Here is a 21,750-nt window from a genome sequence, read left to right on the forward strand (position 1 = left end):
TCCAGCAGATGTGAGAAAATGATTTCTTTTCTCTGCTTCTAGAAGTCTCATCAGCAGACATCATTGCCTTTAATCAACATCATAATGTGTTCCAACGTGTCTGGGACGTAACCAGCACCAGTTTTCAGAGGCTGATGGGAGGAGAGTCAGTGTTTGTCCTGTGCTGTGCTCCGCAGTGAAGTCGAGGAAAGTTTGACCAAGTTAGGTGATTATCCTCTATTAGCGTCAGTGAAGATCAAATCATGGCAGTACAAGTCTCTCGTCTTGCATCTGATCTGCTTCTGTTAGCGTCAAAAACCTAAATACACAATACAGTCCAGTCCTGAGTCCCCGTCCTGCATCTGCAGCAGGGGGCAGAAAGTGGGGTCGACCCTCGTAATTTACATTCTGTCTACAGATTGCACAAGTTTTCGTCAGCAGCGTTTTTGACACATTTGAAACCAGACTGGCCGTATCGGGGGTTTCAGGAGCCAATCACAGTGGAGTTTGGCCTCTAGAAAACAAACCAAGCATAGGAAACCACCACAGCCTGACCTCAGTACAGCTGATGGAAGCATAAATACAGAAGAGTTTCTGAAGACAGAGATATTATTCAGAGCTTCACTCAACTGAAAACCTCTGAGCTGGAGAGAGTTTAGCTTCTCAAACTTCTGCTGATGAGTGGAAGATTTCCTCCAGGGAGCGAGGGGGAGATGGAGAGATGGAGGGTGAAGGAATGTTGGAGAGAAAATGAAAAGCTTACATAACTTCAGCTAACTTCGGCTGAAGAGAGAAAAAACGGGGTGGGGGGGGGGGAGCAGGTAGAGAGAAAGACAGAGGGATGGAGAGAAAAAAGGTGGGAGCAGAGGAGAGAAAGAAGAGGGACAAACCGACCAGATGGACTTAGTTGTCGTGGCAGCAAGTCAGACGTTTCCCTGGAGACCGTCTGTGAGAGTGTGTGTGTGTGTGTGTGTCAGAGACAGTGTGTGTCTGTACTGTTTAAGTCGATCCAAAGGTAGAGCGACAGCTGCTTTAGCAACACACACACACACACACACACACACTGAAGCATCAGTTTCTGAACAAAGACTTTTGTCCCTAAAATAAAACCTGCTGTGATGGAGACTGAAGTGAAACTGAAACTTCCAGGTTCTGGTCTAGAAGTTAGAAAACCTCATTCAAAATCCCATTTCGAGTCATTTAACGGTCCAGGGTGTAACATTGAGGAGGATCTATCTAATCAGTGAGAACAGGATGGGACCAAGGTTTGAGCCCTGTGGAACTCCACGGAGTATAAGGGCAGTTGAAGGCACAAAGTTGTCTGTTTGTCAGATCGATTGCTTTGATGATCTAATATTGATGTTTATTCAATAGTTCTTTTAGTTGTCTTAAGCAAACACTATTTCCCACAAGCCCACAGACCTTTGTGAGTTAGACATCACAGCTAGTGTGGGGTAATTGATTTTAGAAAAGACTGTTGGTGAATTTTATTAAACGAGTTACGATGACGTCAGTGCTAGTGCTGCCACTTTGCTCAGAAAGTAATCATGAAGTTCAATAGTGTGGCAATGGATCTCATTTGTCTAAGAAGATGAACAACACGACAATCTTCTTCCATGGTTCTTTTGACAAAAAGATAATTTTTCTGTTGGATTTTGGATTATTGCAGAAAATAAACTATTTGGTGAACAAAGGTTTATGATTCTTATACGTTTTGTTCAGCAAGATAATCTTCACAAATGAACACCACTTTTATGATTTATGAAGCATAAATGCAATTGCCAGAAGTAAAAAGCTAACGTTAGACTACCACAGTCTCACTTATAACGTATGAACACAGCGAGACTGTAAAGTCGGACCAGTAAGTAGAGAAGCCTCTGTGTTGTTACAGACAACCTCTGTAGTCTCATTTGAAGAACACTTGTTAGCAACTGCCTTCTTTAAGACACGTAAAAGCTAACCAAAAACCCACTGTCTTCTCTATGATATGTAAATATGTAGCTGGTGTCAGCAGCTGGTTAGCTTAGCTTTGCATAAAAACTGGAAACATGGGGAACAGCTAGCCTTGCTCTGTCCAAAGGTAACAAAATCCACTTACCAGCACCTCTAAAGCTCACTTAATATATCTTTACACCTCTCTGTTGGCGGTCGAGTTGCATCGTGGGTAATGTTGGCACCATGTTTTGACAGGGAAGAAGAATATGTAATAAAAAGATCAATATCTCTGGTTTTATTGCCTTGATATTGATCTTTTTTTGTAATGTCCATCTTGAGTGCGCCAGTGACACACAGACATAATTAATCATAATAACAAACAGAATTCACAGACGACATCACACAACCTTTAGAGCTCCTCGTCAGTAACGTGACGCTTTCAGGCACTCACACACCCGCACACCCTTTTAAATTAACAGGCTATTTATTGAAGGTAAATAACTTATGTTGCTGCTTGAATCTTGATATACAGTATGCAACAGTGACACCGTGACATGGTTGTGTAATACTAATCTATATATACGTAGTATGAAGTGATATAAGTCTCAAGTCAATTTTCAAGTCAAGACACATTAAGTTTCAGGTCCTTTGGGGCAAGTCTGAAGTTATTCTAGACAAGTCCAAGTAAAGTCTTAAGTCAAGTCTTAAGTCATTTGATAAATCTTTCAAGACAAGTGCCTAAAGGTTTTTAGGCCAAAAGAACTGAACCCTATTTTAGTGTCCAAACTGAGTTATTCAAGTATTTTGGGGCAATTCAATTCATTGTCATTTCAAGATAATAGCGTGTTGTATTTTAAACCTAAAGTACTGGCATAATTGTCAGCACTGCGTCTGTTGTATACTGCTCTATATACTGAGCTGATGTTAGATATTTTCAAATTGAAAGAAAGTCTCTAGTCTGTCAGAGAAAGTTTCAAGGCCCCTTCACAGCCGAAGAGATGAATGCACAGAACCTGCAAATCTTCTCTCATTTAACTGAAAGTTTCTGCAGCCATTTATACATCGTAATTACATTTCACAGCATCTGAAACCTGTTAACGCCTCCACTGTAGAGCTTCAACGTCGAGAACATGAAAATACAATTCAGCAACAACAGCGTCTGATAACCTGACTGTATTTTATAACTGACTGAGTCTATTTCCATCCCCACCTCCGAGTCGCTCCCCGCTAGATGAACGAGGCGTTTAGGTGCCCGAGAGGGTTCGGGATTTATAGCGACTCGCCATCGCAACGACCTCCTCCCGTTCTCTTTCTCTCCCCTCACTTACAGCTCAGCCCACGTTGGTGGAAATGCAGCTCAAGAGACGGAGGGTAGATGGTGATGGAGAGAGAGAATGAGTGATAAGGGAGATAAATATTGAGTGACTGAGGGGGTGGAGGAGTTAGCAAATAAGTGAGGTGGAGAGAGGTAAATATAGAGTGAGTGAGGAGAGGAAAGCACAATGGTTTCATAATAAATCCAAACATGTAGAGAGTATTAAATGTTCTGCAGCTCTTCTTCTGTTGCATGATTCATTTATCTTTTATTGGAGTATGTGGTCTGCATTAATATATGTAGAGAGACATTTGAGAGAAGACAGCTGTTATCTATGAATGTAGAAAAAAAAGAAAAAAAGACACTACAAGGACAACTGACATTATTGCTGACATTATTGTGCGGCTATAACACCCTCCAATTCTATAAGAGGATGCAGCCATTTTCCATTTACGGTTGTGTTCTTCCACAGCAAACTGGGAAAACCGTTTCTTTATGGACCTGGTTTTGTACTTCAAACTGTTGCTACCAAGACCCCATGAACCAGGCTGGGCTGTGAGGGGAGTCACTCAGGTGGAAAATGTTTTTGCCAATACAGGCTGAACGTGATAAACGGAGCTGGAAACATGTGGTGCCAAATAAATAAGGACGTGGGCTGATTATGATCAGACTGATGAATGGTTTTGTCTCAGAGCGCAGCAGTTTGAAAAACAAAGTACCATTTCATTCTTTGAAATGTTTCTGAGAAAATATCTGTCCACCTCCAGAAACCTTGCTGCAACTCCAGCTTCCTGTTGATGGTTTATGACTGTAAGTTGTTTCACTGGAGCTTTGCCAAATGTTTGCTATTTTGTTTTTGTCTTTGAATAGAAAAATGAGTCATGTACAACTCTGTCTGCCTTTTGAAGAAAATAAGGACTTTGCCAAAACTACTCAATATAATTGTTGATAGACTTTTCATTTTGCCTGTGGGGTTTTTTCCCCCCCGAGGATGGTGATGTTGGTCCATCTTTCCAACACTGACTGAGATAAAACTGCTGGTTTACCAGATTTACATACAATACACTGTTTATTGGTTAAAATTGACATATGTGTGAGTTGTTGGTTTCGTTACAGGTTATGAGGTTTACGATAAAATTAGCTTTTCTGTCTGTGGACTGGTGGAGAACGATAGTGATATTCTGGTTAAACTAGGTCTTTCTCTGTAGGGAATCTTTTTCATAATGTTGTCAGACACACAATCTGAGCCTGTCAGTGCCAGAAACAACAACATTTAGTGGACAGATTTACGAACGTTAGCTTACATTGAAACGAGTGTCCGTTACAGATAATGTACTTTCTACGAGTACGAGCATAATCAGAGAGAAAACAGTGTACTCGTTCATCCCTAGTGCACATGCTAAAGGGTACATTCTGCATCTGTATGGAGACGCCAAAACTATTGGCTACTACTACTTCTTCTTCATGTTCATCATCATCAGTCACTGCTATTGGTGTAGTTGTTGCTACTGTTGTTGCTATGCAACTGTCTGTCTCTCTCTCTCTCTCTCTCTCTCTCTCTCACCCGAACTGGTCGAGGCAGACGACCACCCACCTAGAGCCGAAGTGTCTGTCCTAGGTTTCTGCCTCTTAAAAGGAAGTTTTTCCTTGCCCTTGTCGTCAAGTGCTTGCTCATGGTGGTACTGTTGGGTCTCTGTAAATAATGTTAAAGAGTTCGGTCTAGACCTGCTCCATTTGAAAAGTGTCCTGAGATAACTTCTGTTATGAATTGGCACTATACAAATAAATAAAATTGAATTGAATTGAATTGAATTGAATACTGGCTGACTATTTCCAATCCTACTTTGTCGTTTTATCAATCGCTGTTAATCTACTGTGAATGACCACAGTCTCGTTAACCTTGGTCAAAGTGACAGTTGTGGCAACCTAATCTACAGATTCGCCTCCAAATCTCTTTTCAACAAACTACGTCATCTACCGTCAGATCCACTGGTACCAGTTCCACTCTCCATATCTCCGTTCTTTACTCAGCATTACTATCAGTAACCACAGTTTGCGTTCTAGCAAATTACTTGGACACCCCTAAAGTCCATACCTCCTCCCTGTCACTCTTTTCAGTCTGCCTTCCCAGTGACTGGATTGTGCTGTTTTAACTCTGTTAAACTGTTTTGTTTTCTGTGTTAGCTGTATGTATTTTCTACTTGTTGTATCGACTTGCCTCCTGTTGCTGCTTCTTGCCCAGTTCATCGCTGTAAATGAGAATTGTTTCTTAATTGACCTAACAGGTAAATAAATGTAAAATAAATAAAAAATAACACCTGCTTTCTGCAACAAGAAACAAAGGTATTGTACTATTACTGAGGTCAATAAGTCCACTGTCACTTAAAATCATCCCCCAGAGAGGTTTTAATTATTCTATGATTTCTGTCGCCTTCAGCAGGTGAACTACCACAGACAGAATCAGTCTCCTGCTACTCATCTCTGACACCACATACTGCAGTCATTTTGCAGCGTGTGGCAGTAAAACCTGATTTGTTGGCCCTTTAAAATTGATTTGAAGGTCAGATGGAAACGTCTGTGGTGACAGAGGCAGAGACAGTAAACAGCAGGGGCACAAACCGAGAGCCAGAGACACCGCTAGGAAAGTAAATGGCTTCATTTACTGGAGCTGCAGTGAGATATACACCGCTTCACTTTACTGCTGCTGAAACTCAGTGTGACTGTCACTGTCTGTCTTCTGATTGGACAAGTGTCACCTTCCTTTACCCCTAATTGGATGACCAAAAAAAGGTGAATTTGTTGGCATTTTCTACTTTGAAAGTCTTCAGCCTTCAGAGTAAATGATGAGCTGGAGATGAACTCTGTGACATAATCTAATTAACGTTGTCTTAACTCTTTATCTGGATACACATCATTGATTAACTGCCCGGGCAACAGTAACCCACGGCAACAGACATGGGAGGAGGCACTGTGTCTGCCTCTGTCCTTCAATCCATGTTTTATTCTTTTGTTTCTTTAAATTCCTCTCTTTCTTTCTCTTCTCTCTCCTCCTCTTCTGTCTCTCTGCAGGGCGGGGTTTGAACAGGACATCGAGGGCGACCACTCGTTTCACCCAGACAGCTGCCACGGTAAGATAAACCCGGCATTTTACTGCCACAATGCTAATGATAACAGTTATAATATGAGGTGTAAACAGTGTAAAAGTCAGTGGATTGTAAAACTACAGCAATAAACGGGACAATAAATGACGTGATGAGAATTTTAAATGTATTTTTGTGCTGCAGAATCTCACTGTGTTTGTGTTTTTTTCTGCAGCCGACGTGTCGGCGACCACACGGAACCAGGAGTCTGCAGCCGACTCCGCCTACGGTAAGAAACTCTTCTTACACAAATACAAACTTAAACCTGCAAAAACTGATTTGGCCATGTATTTTCAGCAGAAACAAGTAGCGAATGCTAACCTTGTGAGGACTAGCGAGTGACGATGATATGCAAGGTGACATTGTCATTTTGTGTATGGGGTCTGGTGGTGGGCGATGGCGATATTACGGCTGTTTCTCGTTAAACAAAAGGTCTATCTCCAAACGTGGGTGTGGTTAAATGTGTGTGAGGAGTGACTAAAACAACAATGGCGTCTGCTAACAAGGTTAGCATAGCTTATGCTAGCATCAGTTGTATTAGAATTGAAGAGTACTCCTGAGGGACATAAATTGATAATTTAAAAAAGTTCAAACTTGATTTGTATCAAAATGTGTAGGATAGACATCCTTCAGTCAGTAGTCCTGTTAACGCCCACAAACGCCCATTTAAACACCCAAATAGCTGCAGACTCATTGCAGTTTATATCTGCTTGCACAAAAAGTGAGATTCAGATTGACTTCAAATCAAAATTTCATTTTGATTACTTCTTCAGTCAGTTACAGATGAGAGTGCAGCAGATTTTAAAGTCAGTCAGAAATCTCCTCTTGTTCCTCCAGTGTGACGTTTGAATGATGTCGGTGCAGAGTTTCAAATACTTTGGTTTACCACAAACAAAATACTGGGAAGGTGCATCCCCTCTGTAATCTAGATCCTCCTAAATGTTACACAGTGGAGCTTTAAACCAGGAGAACGGCCCCATAGCAGCCGAGGAGAGAAACAGGAGGCGGCCCGACTCTTCGCTGAGAGGCCTGCTTGACCCCTCCGCTAACAGGCTCAAACTCAACCGGAAGAAATTTGGTTATTGACGCTCGATTGACTCATGTTGATGTACGGTAGCTCGTCGCTCAGTTTGACATTATTACCCTCCGCTAGATTACGATCCAGCAGATCAAGGAGCCGCCTCACCGAGCTGCCTGCTCTGAATTCATGGCTGCATCCTCAGCTGCTACCTGACTGTCAGGACTCCTGCTTGTAAAGCAGCCGAGGTATTGTCATTCACAGAGCAACAGCAGACCCCTGCAGTGAATCCATTAAGACTCTATAAGCTGCATTACTGTGATTAAAGCCACAGAGAGGACAGAGAGGACTAGGTTCAGCTTCCTTGATGTGAACTCAAGTGCCTGAATCACGTCAGCAGTCACTGCAGTCTTGATAAAGAGGAAGAAGGTGAAGAAGACAGGGTCACCACGCTGTGAAAAGTACAATGAATAAAGAGGATTAAGAAAAATCCAATGAGATAAATGATTAGTTGTTCGTTGTCTCCACATACCATAAAATACTTCCCTTAATCCGGCTCTGAATGACGTCTTTTTGGAGTCTCTTCAAAGTCAATCACCAGCTTGGTTTGACATCATCATGTTCGGGTTGTTTTGTGTCTCGTTGTGTGAACTTGTTGCAGGTTTGTAGCCGAGTGGTCCCGATCCCGTCAGAGAGCTTCTGAACTCAACACACTGACGTCTGTGGGCGCTGTTTTAAAGAGCGGTGGATCTCGGCGTCCTCAGAGCTTAGAGAGTGGCTCATTGTGTATTCTGCTGCGGAAGTTAATTGCATTCACCTGGCATCTAAATGAGGCCCTGTTAGACGACCAGAATGAAAAGTACCTGTAAAAAAGACGAGCAGAGCCACGGTAGAAACTGCAGTTTAGTGAACACAACTGCCTGCTGAATCTGTTTCAGTTGTAAAAATCTGCTGCGTTTTGGGTGGAAGGAAAACCAAATGTCAGACCATGTGACTCAGATGATGTAAGATGATCTCGAGAAATATTCATGGGGTGTCAGTAATATATTCTGATTTAATCACAAACAATCACATATATCAATATTTGCTTGGAGAAACTCCTAAATGACCATATTTGGATTCCAAATATGTTCCTTTTTTTAAATCAAACTTAAGCCTTAGTCTAAAACTGAGTCTTAAATGTGTCCAGAACAGATAATGATTTTTTTAAACATGTTATCTTTAAAATTAATCTAAATGAGTTAAATGTCACCACATGCAATCCGCCCTTAAGCAGGGCTGCTGGAAGTATGTGTACTGAGGGGGCTGCAGCACCCCCATAAATCATAATGGTCATAATGAGTTCCTAAAATTGTTTATACTCTGGCACTTTCTCCCTTTTTACTGGCATTTAAATGCTTGCACTGGTATTTATAGCAAGAAACACACTTTTAACATGAATTTAAAAGCTAAACTTTCAATTTAAATGTAGTACTTTCTTAATCAAACACCTGCAAAGAACCAGTAAAACATCACTGATTGCACCTTCAGCGTTTATTATGCACATTGTCTCGCTGTGTTATTCAGCTTGCTTCAGAATTAGCACATTTCCACACTTAAAAGCAGCCAGAGGACAGAAATATTAACCTTAACAATGTTTCCACACAAACTGAGATCAGGTGTGTTTATATGTAGCTGCTGTAGCTTCACCTCAGCCTCTAATTCGCCTCCTTAATCACTGAAACAGCAGCAGGATGTGAGAGGAAAGGGAGAGCCTACAGCCTCTTACATAGCAGGTTATAAAACAATGACTTCCTGCCTGAATTCTCCCTCCATAAATATCACTTTGCCGGCAGAAGTACACCTCGCTGTGCGGTGATTAGCCTCGACTGACTGACACGATTACAGGCACGGCAGATGTAAAGCAGCGGGAGACTCGAACGACGCTCGCGGATTCATTTACATACTTCCACAGATTCATCTCTCAACTCGCACTAATTGTGTCGTGATTAACCGTGTCATTTAAGTTTTAGGTTTTATTGACGCCTGCAGGGATTACCCATGGAGTTAATAGCACCATAACACAATAAAAAATGATAAAAAAAACGGCAGCTGCCACACGCTTGGTAACATTAGCCACGTTATGCAGCATTCTTCTCGCTTTCATTGTTAACTAGGCAGCGATCAAACCAGGAGTGAATGGTTGCTGGTGCGATTATACAGTAGGACTGACAGCAGGCGATTCCTCCGTAATGGCGTCTAAGGCATTAACTTCATGGTGTCGGGCAGTCGGGCATGAAGGACTCAGAACACAATGAGTGACTGATGTTTTAGCCAGCGCTTGCCCGAATCTATCTGCCGCGCTACGCTAGAGTGGCTGTCGTTACTGTAATGACATCGTTTGGTGGGGAACTATTCCCGTAATGACGTTTTCGCTGCAAATTGGTTATTTAATGCACTGCGAGGGAGGCCCCCGTGGGTTTAGTTTGGCTCTGAATGGACACAAATTGGCCATTATGCTGCAGTGTGCCATTACAGGGTAGTTTTATATTAGATGAGAGTTGACATTGTGCAGAATGACTTCTGCAAATGCAAATTATGATGGTTCTTGGATGACATGAGCGCTGTCTGTGCGCCGTCTGTCTGTGACCTTTACATTACTTATTGTAATGCTGCTGATCCAGGAAATGAAGTTTATTCTGCTGAGTGTCAGGCTTAATAATGAACAATTAAAATGGGTTTTATGTCCTTAAAGTCGACTTCTCGGGAAGTTTAGAGTTCCTCGCTCTCTTTGTAGAAGTCTCATGTATGAGGCCTCGCTGCTCTCGTTCCCCGACCCGCACCAATATTCACATTTGAGTAGCTGAAATCAGAGAATTTGGCCAATTTCTTCTTCGACTTAAAACATAGTTGAAGAGCTCAAGAGCTAATGGAACAATGAGAAGATTATATTAAGTTTGTATGGTTGTTAGAAATTATAAGAATACAGTAATACAGACATCATCATATAAAAGGTTCCTAAAAATATCTGAAAATAATCAAAATTCATCCATATCTCTGATTTCACACAAACTTCCTGCAGTTCTTGAGTTCACTGTTTGGGTTCATTGTTCAGTTTATCAGCTGTTCTCTGCTGTTGTTGTTATTATTGAATATAATGTGAAATATACATAAAATAAGTCACATAGTCAGTTTACACAATAACAGAAAGTGGGTCCCTTAAGGGAAAAGGTTCTGAACCACTGACATAAAACACCAAACAATGTGGTATCTTCTATTAATTTTTTGGCAGTTGTGGAAAATGTCAGCTGAGGTTAAGATAAGCAGTCTTGTTTCATAGAAAGGGCTATAAGAGAGGGTTTACTGAGCCTTTGGTGGAAAATGAAATCCTTTAACCTGTAAATCCCCCAAATCAAAAATCACAGATTCACTGTGAGCGTGTCCCAGCAGTGTTGTGGCTTTTAATGTAAGTTCATCCCAATGACCGAGTTACAGTTTAAACGTTTTAGCAGAAAACTCTTCATACGCGTGAAGGACGAAGTGTTTTGGTCGGTAACCTTTCCTCACCGAGCTGCTCCTCTGCTCCAGTTTCTGTTGCCTCTTGGGAGACGATGGTGCGACTCTCGTCACGTCTGACACAACAGCTTCTTGTGTTTTTTAATGACACGAAAGTGAGAATTTGACATTTAAAGGATTCTTAACAGCTCAAATGCTGTTTAATTCAAGTGTCAAGCGTCTTATCACTCAACAGCAACAGTCAGCGTGACATTTGAGTTAAATCAGACGCAAACTCGTCCAAACATTCATAATGGACTTCCCTCAGAGATTAAACTGATATTCAGTCTCTCTTCACTCCTGTTTTATTCCAGAGCCATCATCTGTCTGTTCCTTTAGTCTGACACACGGCCGGAAAGAATTCAGCATTACAAACTTTCAGTGGAAATTCAGTCATAATCACAAGATTTTATCTCGTTATTTCTCCACAAATTTCTGTTCCGAGCAAGTTGGAGCTAAAAACAACCAGAATTAGTGACCCGTTCCCTAGAAATAATGTTATATACAACAAATAGTGAAACAATGAATATGTTTTGAAAGGCAATCATATATGATTAACAGAAAGAAATGGCACTTCATTTGAGAACTTTGACATAATCCAATACCACCCTTCCCTTCCAAGAATGATGAACATCACAAACCTTTCGATCGTCAAAAAATATTCTTTAATATAGTCGAGACCAGGTCTCTCACACACACCGGGCTGTTAGCAGTTGATCGGTGCCTTGCTCAAAGGCACATTAAAGCACGCCAACCACCATCCAACCCCCTGCGCTCCCATCTGTTCACATCGCCATAGCAACCTAGTTACCTATCACTCCCGGCACACCTTCCACCTCTCCTGTAGCTCAAAGCAGCGTGGGAAGTTGTTGTTATAGTCAGCAGCCGAGCACGCACACACACACACATACACACACGCAAAGAAAAGCTGCATTTCCTCCCTGCGTGCCAGAGACCTTCAGATCCATGAGTGTGTGTGTGTGTGTGTGTGTGTGTGTGTGTGTGTGTGTGTGTCGGTGGGTAAAAGCATGAGCTGTATTCACAAGCGTGTTTCTAAGTGAAAAGAGGCTGCAGCTCAGTGAAGGAGGTTAGGACGTCTCCATTAGATCCTCTTCTCTGCTGCTGGAGAACGAAAAAAAACCCACAAAAAACCTGCAGGTGAATGTCCTTTTCACCGGGTCGGCCCTAAAGAGCCACTCTCCAAAATGCCACATATCCATTTAAAAAAGGCTCTGCTTGTTGAGTACGGCTGAGTATCAAAACCTTCACAGTTTTTAAAGGCTGAATGGAGTCTGAAGGACAGTTTTTACAAAGAAATGGTAGTTGGCATTAATTATTTCCTCAGATAACTCATTACATCAGGGGTCTCAAACTCAAATTGTCTTGAGGCCACTTCCATGCCCAAGTGCTACAAGAAAGCGCAATACTTACGTATTTCTGTTACTAACATCATACTTAGCAAAAGAATATACATAAAATGTCGCTGAAAAACTACAAAATCATGACAAAACCAGCAAAACCTTTATTTATACAGCATTTTTTAAAAATTCATACAGAATAAAGTTGTTTTTAACTGCTGAAAAATAAGTGCAAAGTTCCCACATATCCTGGAAAACCTGGGAAAAAAAGCTCTTAGTCAATAGACCTTTTTCACAGCAGCCATTTAAACAGAAAATAGTTGAGGGTCAGTTCAGGTCAAACAGAGTCCCACGGGAATCCCCAAAATGTGTCGGCCTCTGGTGGCCACGTTATAAAGTAACTACAAAAATAACATAAACTGTAGTTTTTCTTTAATGCCTGTTGGTGTTTTGGAGCAGTGGGACTCTGCAACTGTTAACAAACAGTCTTTATCTCAGCGGTAGAAATCAACAAGCTCACTTCCAGCTCTCTGCTCTCATAAGAGACGATATTCTAATTACAGTGTGTGTGTAACAGAGAGACAAAGAGTGTGATTATACCGCACGAGTGTCTCTGATGTGCCTCCACGCACAAGCACAAAAACAAGAGTGTGTATCAAGTAAAAGTGTTGTTAAGTGTGTGTGATCATGTGTGCACCAGTCGCTTGGCGAGAGGCTTTTTCTGCGAGTGCGTCTTTGTGTGTTAATGTGTGTGTGTTCATCGACGAGCAGGCAAAAGAGCCATCACAGCGCGTTAAAGTGTTTTTTAATGAGCTGGAGCTCTTACAGATGGACTGAGTGTGTTGCGAGGCTCATGCTGAACAGGCGGGGACGAGGGGGTTAGGAAGCAGCCAAAAGCAGTTGTATCGACGCTAATTATCTTCATCTTCTCCCCGCGCCCGAGCAGAACGAGGCGGAGAATGAAAGCAGCTCCACTGGACGAGTTTCAGGTTTCTGTGTTTACGAACATCCGGCCTGTGTTGAATGATGATGGGGATGTGTTGGGGGACCCGTACGAGCTCACATATTGCTCATGATGGAGCTGTAAATAACAGTGAATACAAAGTTTATGTGCCTGTATGTGAGCAATTGTTCTACCAGTGGTTTATAAGTTCTACCAGTGGTTTATAAGTTCTACCAGTGGTTTATAGGTTCTACCAATGGTTTGTAAGTTCTACCAGTGGTTTATAAGTTCTACCAGTGGTTTATAAGTTCTACCAATGGTTTATAAGTTCTACCAGTGGTTTATAAGTTCTACCAGTGGTTCATAAGTTCTACCAGTGGTTTATAAGTTTTGCCAGTGGTTCATAAGTTCTACCAGTGGTTTATAAGTTCTACCAGTGGTTTATAAGTTCTACCAGTGGTTTATAAGTTCTACCAATGGTTTATAAGTTCTACCAGTGGTTTATAAGTTCTACCAGTGGTTTATAAGTTCTACCAAGGTTTGTTCTACCAGTGGTTTATAAGTTCTACCAGTGGTTTATAAGTTCTACCAGTGGTTCATAAGTTCTACCAGTAGTTTATAAGTTCTACCAGTGGTTTATAAGTTCTCGCAACAGTTCATACAGCCCGTCCTCACCTGGAAACGAATCAACTACCTTTTGTTGTCTAATTCCAACCAAACTGTGAGCATTTCACAGCGTTAACCACATAATGACGGGTCAGGTCATGTGGCAACCTTCGTGGCTGCAAATCCAACACTAAATTTACAAAACCTGCAGTTGTGATATATGATAAAATATATATGTGTGTTTTTTATCACAGTTTGCAATCATATCGTATACTGTCCCTAATCACAGGCGACTGTTTTCAGTAACCAGGCTTCATTCAGCTCCACCTCTTTGCCCATTTTCGGATTAGCTGGGAGCCGATGGAGTTACGACTGCCAAGATGGCGACGGCCAGAGCCAACCACACTGAGCTTTATATATGTGTGTGTGTGTGTGTATATATATAAAATAAATCACATATATCTACTTGTTTGACACAAGTTTTGGTGCTTGTGATGAGGTGCACTGCTGTGATGGTGATTGCAGGTGTCAGGTATACCGGTTGCTTACATGTTGTTCAGATAATCAATACTTGAATGATTATATGATTATTTGATAGTTTTCCTGTAATGACAAAGGAGCTAACCGATGTAACCGCGGGGACTCGTAGCCTCACACAGACATTCTCAGAGCTGATTTTTTGTGTAACCTGCCTGATTGCTTTTATTGCTGTTTGTGAGAGTGGGTGAACATTTTCTCTGCTGTCTCTGTGCTGACCTTCCCTCATCAGTCTTGATTTACTCCAATCAACAGTCCACATTGTCTGGGCCTCGCACAGAGACAGAGACACACACACACACACACACACACACTCTCAGCGAGACGCCCACATTGATTGACCCGGTCGATAAAAGCACAATATGGAGCTCAGTGGGAATCAATCAACAACAAGGAAGCACACAGTTGGAGTTGTTTCACCCTATACCTGTGTGTGTGTGTGTGTGTGTGTGTGTGTGTGTGTGTGTGTGTGTGTGTCTCTCACAGAGAGAGAGCGAGAGAGAGAGAGAGAGAGGATTTGTTTCAGTGAAGTTGGAAGTTATTTATTCGTGTGTTGAACAACCAGACTGTGTGATGTTACACTGTGTTGGAATAAATGAACTAAATGTTCAGTCTCCTTGCTGCTTGTTCTGATTCACAATCATTACCGCTGTTTCTGTTTAACAGGCCGCTGTTCACATATAGAGGTTTAAATAATTATATCATAAATGTGCAACGAATAGTTTACTAGGAAAATCTCAAGTCAGGGATGGCCCTAGATATCTGTTAACATCTCACTCTTAAAAAGAAAGACAAGCTTATTTCCCAAAATGTTAAATGTTAAGCCTTTCTTTGAAAGTTGGAGTCGGCTGAATCAGATAAAACATGCTACATTTTATGCAGCTAACATGTAGCACAAACGGGTTTCACTCACTGACATATAAAAGATCCACTAAAATGATGGCTTCACTTTTAGAGAGCTGTCATGTCATCCATCTTTCAATAGTTCCACTTGAGTAATATATTCCCTAAAACCCCAGGGACTACAGCTATTGGTTCATAATGGAGAGCTTGTTAATGTAAAACCCTCCAGCATGTACTGTACAACTGTAGGAACGAGAAGAGTTTTCTGACTGGAGGGGACTTTAGGTCTTTAACATGAACCCCAAAGAGAACATTTAACACATACTTAAACACTCTTTCACTCTGAACAAAACCATTATGAAGTTAAGTGAATTTCCACCTCTGAGTGCATTTAATGCTTTCTCCCTCAGCTCCCATTATGTGCATCTGGATAATGTAGAGACTAAATGGCTGCTTTTAAAACCTAAACTAAAAGTCTGCTACAGGCGTATAGGGGATTGCACTCACACATGCAGATAAGTGTGTGTAAAAGTTCACACTCTGCTCAGTCACAGTGATAAAACCATGAATACAGTACAAGTGCTCCAGTGTAGACCGATGTGCTGGTCATTACCACATGAAAACCTCATATTGTCATATAGAAAAAAAAATCACTGTAACATCCAACATCAGAGCCTTCAGTTTACAACACTGCTATGTAGTAGTTGAGAATAATACCACAAAATAAAATATCGCCATACAATATATTCATACGCTCACCTCCCATCGTCGCATACACCTAGCTTTGAAACCGTAGCTAATGTCATAGCAGCCAGTAGTTCCTCACAGGAACTGAAAATTCTCCAGCTGCCTCTCAAGGTTCGATATCATTGTGATTCTGCTGAGAATACTAAAATCTCATTAGCTGCAGCATGTGCATTATTTTCCGATAACTGCATGGGTTTTATGTAGGTTAACCAAACCAGAACCGCTCTGCCGTAGAATTGTATTTACAGAGCTAGCAGGTCCTCTTCTATGGAGGGGTATTCAGTTGGTTGTAATTTGCAACTTTACTGCTAGATTTCAGTAAATCCTACACACTGGACCTTAAACCCAGGTTTGAGGTTGAGGTCTTTAAAGATGAGTATGTTTTGGGGCGTGGGTGGCTTGATGGAGAGATACCTGAGGCTATTACACCGATAGATTCACAGCAACACGCAGGTGTCCTCCCTTTTTTCCTAAAGTCACATTTTTATGTGAATATGTGAATTTTTGGCTTTCAATAATTGGCAAAAATGGCAGTGAGCACTTAAACACAAACTCCAGGTTTCAAAATGTTCCTGCAGAAAGTTTGGAGTGACAACAAAGACACGTTTCGTTCTGGAGTTTGTGGTTTTCAGAGTTTCTTCAGTTTATCTCTGCAATCTGCTCTTTTTAAAAATGTCTGACACTCAGTGGTGTGCAAACAGCTTCACAAAACGACTCAAAAACTCTCTCCAGCTGAACCCCTCTGGCCCCGGGGCAGTTCAGTGTAAGAGTATAAAACACACTTAGAAATATAGAAATAACAACGCCAAGAATATCTCCATTAAAAGGTCGAGTGAACAGTCCATTAACACCACCGAGGGAGCGTTTAGTGGCGCTTCCCTTCCCATCAACATTATCATCATCATCATCATCATCATCATCATCATTATCACCACATCAGGGCTTAATGTGGAGCTTAATCGCAGTAACTGGAGTAGCACACAAACCTTCCTCCAATAGGAATATAACAAGTGAGGCAAACTGGGTGGAGGGATATAATCTCTGACTTTCAAACAGCCTTAAATACCTCAAACAGCAGAAAACTAATAAGTTCCTGGCTGCCTTGTTTGTCCTTCAGCCGGAGGACTCTGGTTCCAGCATCTGTTTAGCTGCTGGCTGCAGTAATTACACACCTGACCATCACCTGGAGGAGGATCCGTGTCTGAGATCAGACGTCCTTCTCAAGGTTTCCTCCCATTCTTTCTGTCTTAATGAGGATTTTAGGAGACGTTACTTTGATCCAGTGACACTTTTCATTTACTGTTTAATAATGTGAGCGCCGTGAAGACCTTTGACATTAATAAACCTGACTGTCAGCAAGCATCTGCACCGCTCACCTGAATCCATATATCAAGGTTTCACATTTCCTGCAACAGAGCACCTTCACTGCATGTGAACAGCCTCACTCCATAGGGCCTCTAGCCTTCAGGTCCTCTGAATTAACATATTGCCACTGAGACACTGACTAAAGTTACATGTACTTATTTTATGTGTATTCAGTTTGAATATTCCTAATTAGGCCTTAGTCTGAATGGAGCATTTTCCGACTAAGACGTGTGGAATATGCCGATATTATTTAGGTTTTGAACTCCTCTATTGATGCAAAGAGGCAAAGCAACTCCAGCTGTTCCAATTATACCATGGAGCAATGACTGCAGTTAGAAAGGGAAGGAAATTCCTCTGTAGGACATACAGTACGTACGCACAAGTGTACGGAAAAAGGGTAAAAATCAGAATATTTTGTGCATGTAAACCCTTATACAGAGGTTTTAGGGCAGTTTACGAGTGCATCGAAAAATATGAATCTTTCCCGAACTGACATTTAGCTTACTATAGTATAATTATTTTAGGAAATGAGCACGATTTATGTCTTTTACATTAACATTAAAAATAAATCTTACGTACCTCCTGCAGTACTCCAAAGTACCCCTAGGGGTACCCCCGTTTGTGAAACACAGTTTTAAAAAACTTGCAATAATTTGCAAATGTTGGTATAATCAGGGTGTTATTAATACATTCAGCCATGATGATCTCTACCGAAGGGAAGAGACCAAAAACTCCAAGTCCCGCCCACACTGTTTGATTGACAGGTGATCTCTGGGAGGTGTAGACACTAACCAGCGAGGAGCACTGAATTAAAATATAAAAACCGGCAGCGTCGTGAGGAGGAGAGGAGCCTGTTGGTTCACCTGCTGCAGAGAAACAGCTTCATTCTTATTCAGCACACACACACACACACACACACACACACACACCTGACACACTGTGTGTCAGGTGTGTTGTCTGACCTTTAAAGTGAGGGGATAGTGTGTGTTACCAGCATTTTCAGTGGCGAAGCGAAAAAGTCAAACTTGACAAGGTCTCTCCTTTTTCATCACTCGCTCTCCACACTCTCTCTCTTTTTTCATTTTCATTTCTAACATTTCTCTCTCTCCCTTAATCCATGTCTGTCACTTCTCTCTCTCTCTCCTTCATCTCGCTGTCATTTCTTTTCTCTCTCGCCCTCCTTGCCCCCCCCCCCACACACACACACCGGCTCTGTCACTGCTGTCTGCCTTCATGTGAATACCAATGGATCTTGTGGAGAAGGAGTGGGCGAGAGAGCAGTAGAGAGAGAGAGAGAGAGAGAGAGAGAGAGACATGCTAATGGGGTAGAAGTTTCTGGAGCTTGACTTTTTGGAGCGTCTGCCTCGGTCTTAAAGCCACAGTTCACTGTGTTACGCGTCAGAGATTTGATGTCGTATGACGCCCCATTCACTAATTATTTCGTACCTCTGTAGTAAAACAGAAAGATCGTGTGTGTGTGTGTGTGTGTGTGTGTGTGTGTGTGTGTCAATATCTCTCTTGCTCAGGACAGCGTGGTGCTTGGTCTGGGCCTTGTTTGCCATATTTGTTTTTCTTGCTTTCCGGCTTCCCCGTGTTACTCTCTCTGAAGTGTGTGTATTTAGTTCTTAATGTCCGTTGTGTGCAAGAGTAGTTAGAGGTTAGATATAGTTTTGTTTTTGTATATTTAAAGTATTAATTTGTTGGACCTATTGGGAAACTCGTGTTACTCCTCCACTGCTCAGCAGCGCCCCCTAGATGTTTGAATTTCCTTAGTACTTCTTATCCAAGATGGCTTGAAAGTTTTTCTTGACCTCAATGTTCATTGTGAAACTGGAGCTTTCGATCATATTGCATGATCTTCATCAAGTTTCACTGTTTTTTTTTCAGATTTAGGCTGTCTAACCACAACACAGCAAGTTCTTTAATTTGGAAACTGATGAGTGTGTTGAGGTACTCGTTCCTCCAGGAAGTTGCGACAATTAAAGCAAATTCATCCAGTCCCCATGAATTCTACACGACGTAGCAGTTTTGTCCAGTTACTGCAACCTTTCCACAAATGTCAGCAATTATTGTAGTTTCCTGCATTTCACCAAACAGCAGTCCCGCCTGCCTTTAATTTTTAATGAGTTATACCAAAAAATAGCAGCTATTTTTACAATTTCATTGCCTAAAAACACTGCAATATTTCAGGCATTCTAGTCTTCAACAATCCCCCCAAAAAGCCCCAGACATCCTGGAGGTACTAATTTGTCTTTTTACTGAATCCAGTTAGAATGATTCATTTGTTAGTTTTCTAAGACAGAAAGAGAGAAGAGTCGAGGAAAGAGAGGAAGGTGATTGAAGGCAAGACAGAGAGATGGAGAGAAGTATAAAGAAATGTAAGGCAGAGAGATGAAAGAGGAAGAAGTTCTGTGGTTGAGAAAGCAGGCAGAGAGAGTTAAAGAATACTCTTAAGTTTTCAACTGACAGAAAACAGAAAACGGTGACAGAAAAGTGAGAAAAGACTTCACCCAGAAGATTTCAGCCCCGATCCCAGAAACTTTTTTTTACAATTCAGACTGACAGCAGAGAGAAAGAGAAACTTTTACACTGACGGAGGAGAGAAAGAAACAAAGAGAGGGAGAGAGAATGAAACATTTCCATGTCGGGCTGTAATTAGCATAATATTTTTCTCTGTGTGTCTCCATCATCCTATTTATAACTGTCAGAGTGAAGGACGGAGATGAAAGAGTGGAAATAACGAACATGAAATCGTCTCTGTTGAACACAGGGGGATGTGTGTGTGTGTGTGTGTGTGTGTGTGTGTGTGTGTTAATCCTGACTGGACGTGTAATGACTACTTGCTCTATTTCAACAGTATTTTGCATAAAAGACAAATTTGTTCCATGGCGTCTTGTATCAAAGCGAAGCCTCAGAGGCCTCGAGGCAACGCTGGCTTTGAGGTTAGAGACGGTTGCCAGTTCGAGTCCCGGACTGGCGGGGGAGCGGGGAATAAAACCCCCGGATGGCCAACAGTGCAGGGCATGAAATTAGCTTTTTGTTTCTGCGGGTATTTTTGGCCCTTTGATCAGGTTTTCAGGGACATGCTGCTCCTTCTGAGCAATTTAACTGAACTATGAAATAATAACAGGGAGTTAGCAGGTCCTTAAAGTGATACTCTACCCAAATATAAATCCTTCAGCATTAAAAACTCAACTCCTGAATGCTTGAAAGGTGGCTGCAGCATTGTTTGCATGGATTCAAATACAGACTAAGATAAGAAAAAATGTTTCTCAACCAGATTCTGCAGCATAATATTCTTTTAATCACTCAATCTGTATGTTTCAAATACTTATTCAGTATGTTTACATGCACACAAGAAACCAAGCTACTGGAAGAACTCAAGAAAGCATTGTTCTTACGGTGTTCAGCTGTGCAGACAAAGACTTTGATTTTATTATTGCCTGTGTGAAAGCTCATGTAGCTCAGAAAGCTGCTCTAACTTGCCAGCCAGCACTTGATAAACAAAAGTTTGGTAATACAGATGTGGATAAACAAACCCTGCTGAGATTTTGAAATAAATTGTGCAAGAACAAGAAACCTTCCATGTTATTTTTGTTTATAGCCAGGTTAATTAGGGGACATTTCTTTGTTTTAGAGGCTACTTAGTGTTCATTTTGACTAATGCCAATCATCAAATTAAATTATTTTGATTGGAAACATCTCTACCTGTAAGGACCTTTCCTTTCATCCCTTCATTCTTCTTTCACTGGGATACTAAGTCTTTTTCCTCCAATCCCCCAACTTCCTGTTTAGATGATGTCTAAGATCCAGATTTCTGCAGAAAACGCAGAAAGTAACCCAGTGACAGAAGTCCATGTAAACACAACGATAGTCTCCTCCTACATTTGCCCATATTTTTGTACCACCTTTCAACTAGAACCTTGCCATGATTTCTGTCTCAGAATTAGCTCTTCAGCTTATTTATATTAGCTGCACAGGTGTTAGTTTTAATGGGAAGACAGATACATGCTACTATTAGTAATTTCATACAAATAGTAAAGTCTTCCTTAATTAACTCAAGTTCAGAATAAGTAGCCCTCCTTTTCTTTTTTGTCCTCCTGCGAAAAAAGTTAATTAGGGCGGCTGTGGCTCAGGAGGTAGAGCAGGTCGTCCACTAATCAGGAGGTTGGCGGTTCGATCCTCCCACTGCATGTCGGAGAGAACATCAGTGTGAATGTTAATGAATGGATTAGTTTCTGTTTGTGATGACTGCCATCCCTGTATGAAAGGGTGAATGTGGCATGTAGTGTAAAAGCACGAGTGGTCGGAAGACTAGAAAGGCGCAATACAAGTACAGTTAATTTACTATTTAATCTGAATTTCACTCGACCATTCAGTCGTCTGTTCTAACTAATACCTGAGACTCAATTTAACTTTCAAAGCTAATC

The 21,750-nt window shown here is 41.4% G+C and overlaps 1 protein-coding gene across 4 annotated transcripts in view; it reads left to right on the plus strand.

Moving 5' to 3' along the window:
- The window catches only part of LOC127357965 (semaphorin-6D), a 140,680-nt gene that overhangs the window by 104,439 nt on the left and 14,491 nt on the right, over positions 1-21,750 (plus strand). For all 4 annotated transcript variants that reach the window (XM_051390626.1, XM_051390624.1, XM_051390622.1 and 1 more), the window contains 2 exons: positions 6,299-6,357; positions 6,545-6,598. In XM_051390626.1, the coding sequence (XP_051246586.1) occupies positions 6,299-6,357; positions 6,545-6,598 (113 nt within the window). The remainder of the gene's footprint in view (positions 1-6,298; positions 6,358-6,544; positions 6,599-21,750) is intronic.

The sequence above is a fragment of the Dicentrarchus labrax genome, unplaced genomic scaffold, assembly GCF_905237075.1.
Source record: "Dicentrarchus labrax unplaced genomic scaffold, dlabrax2021, whole genome shotgun sequence".
Classification (NCBI taxonomy): domain Eukaryota; kingdom Metazoa; phylum Chordata; class Actinopteri; family Moronidae; genus Dicentrarchus; species Dicentrarchus labrax.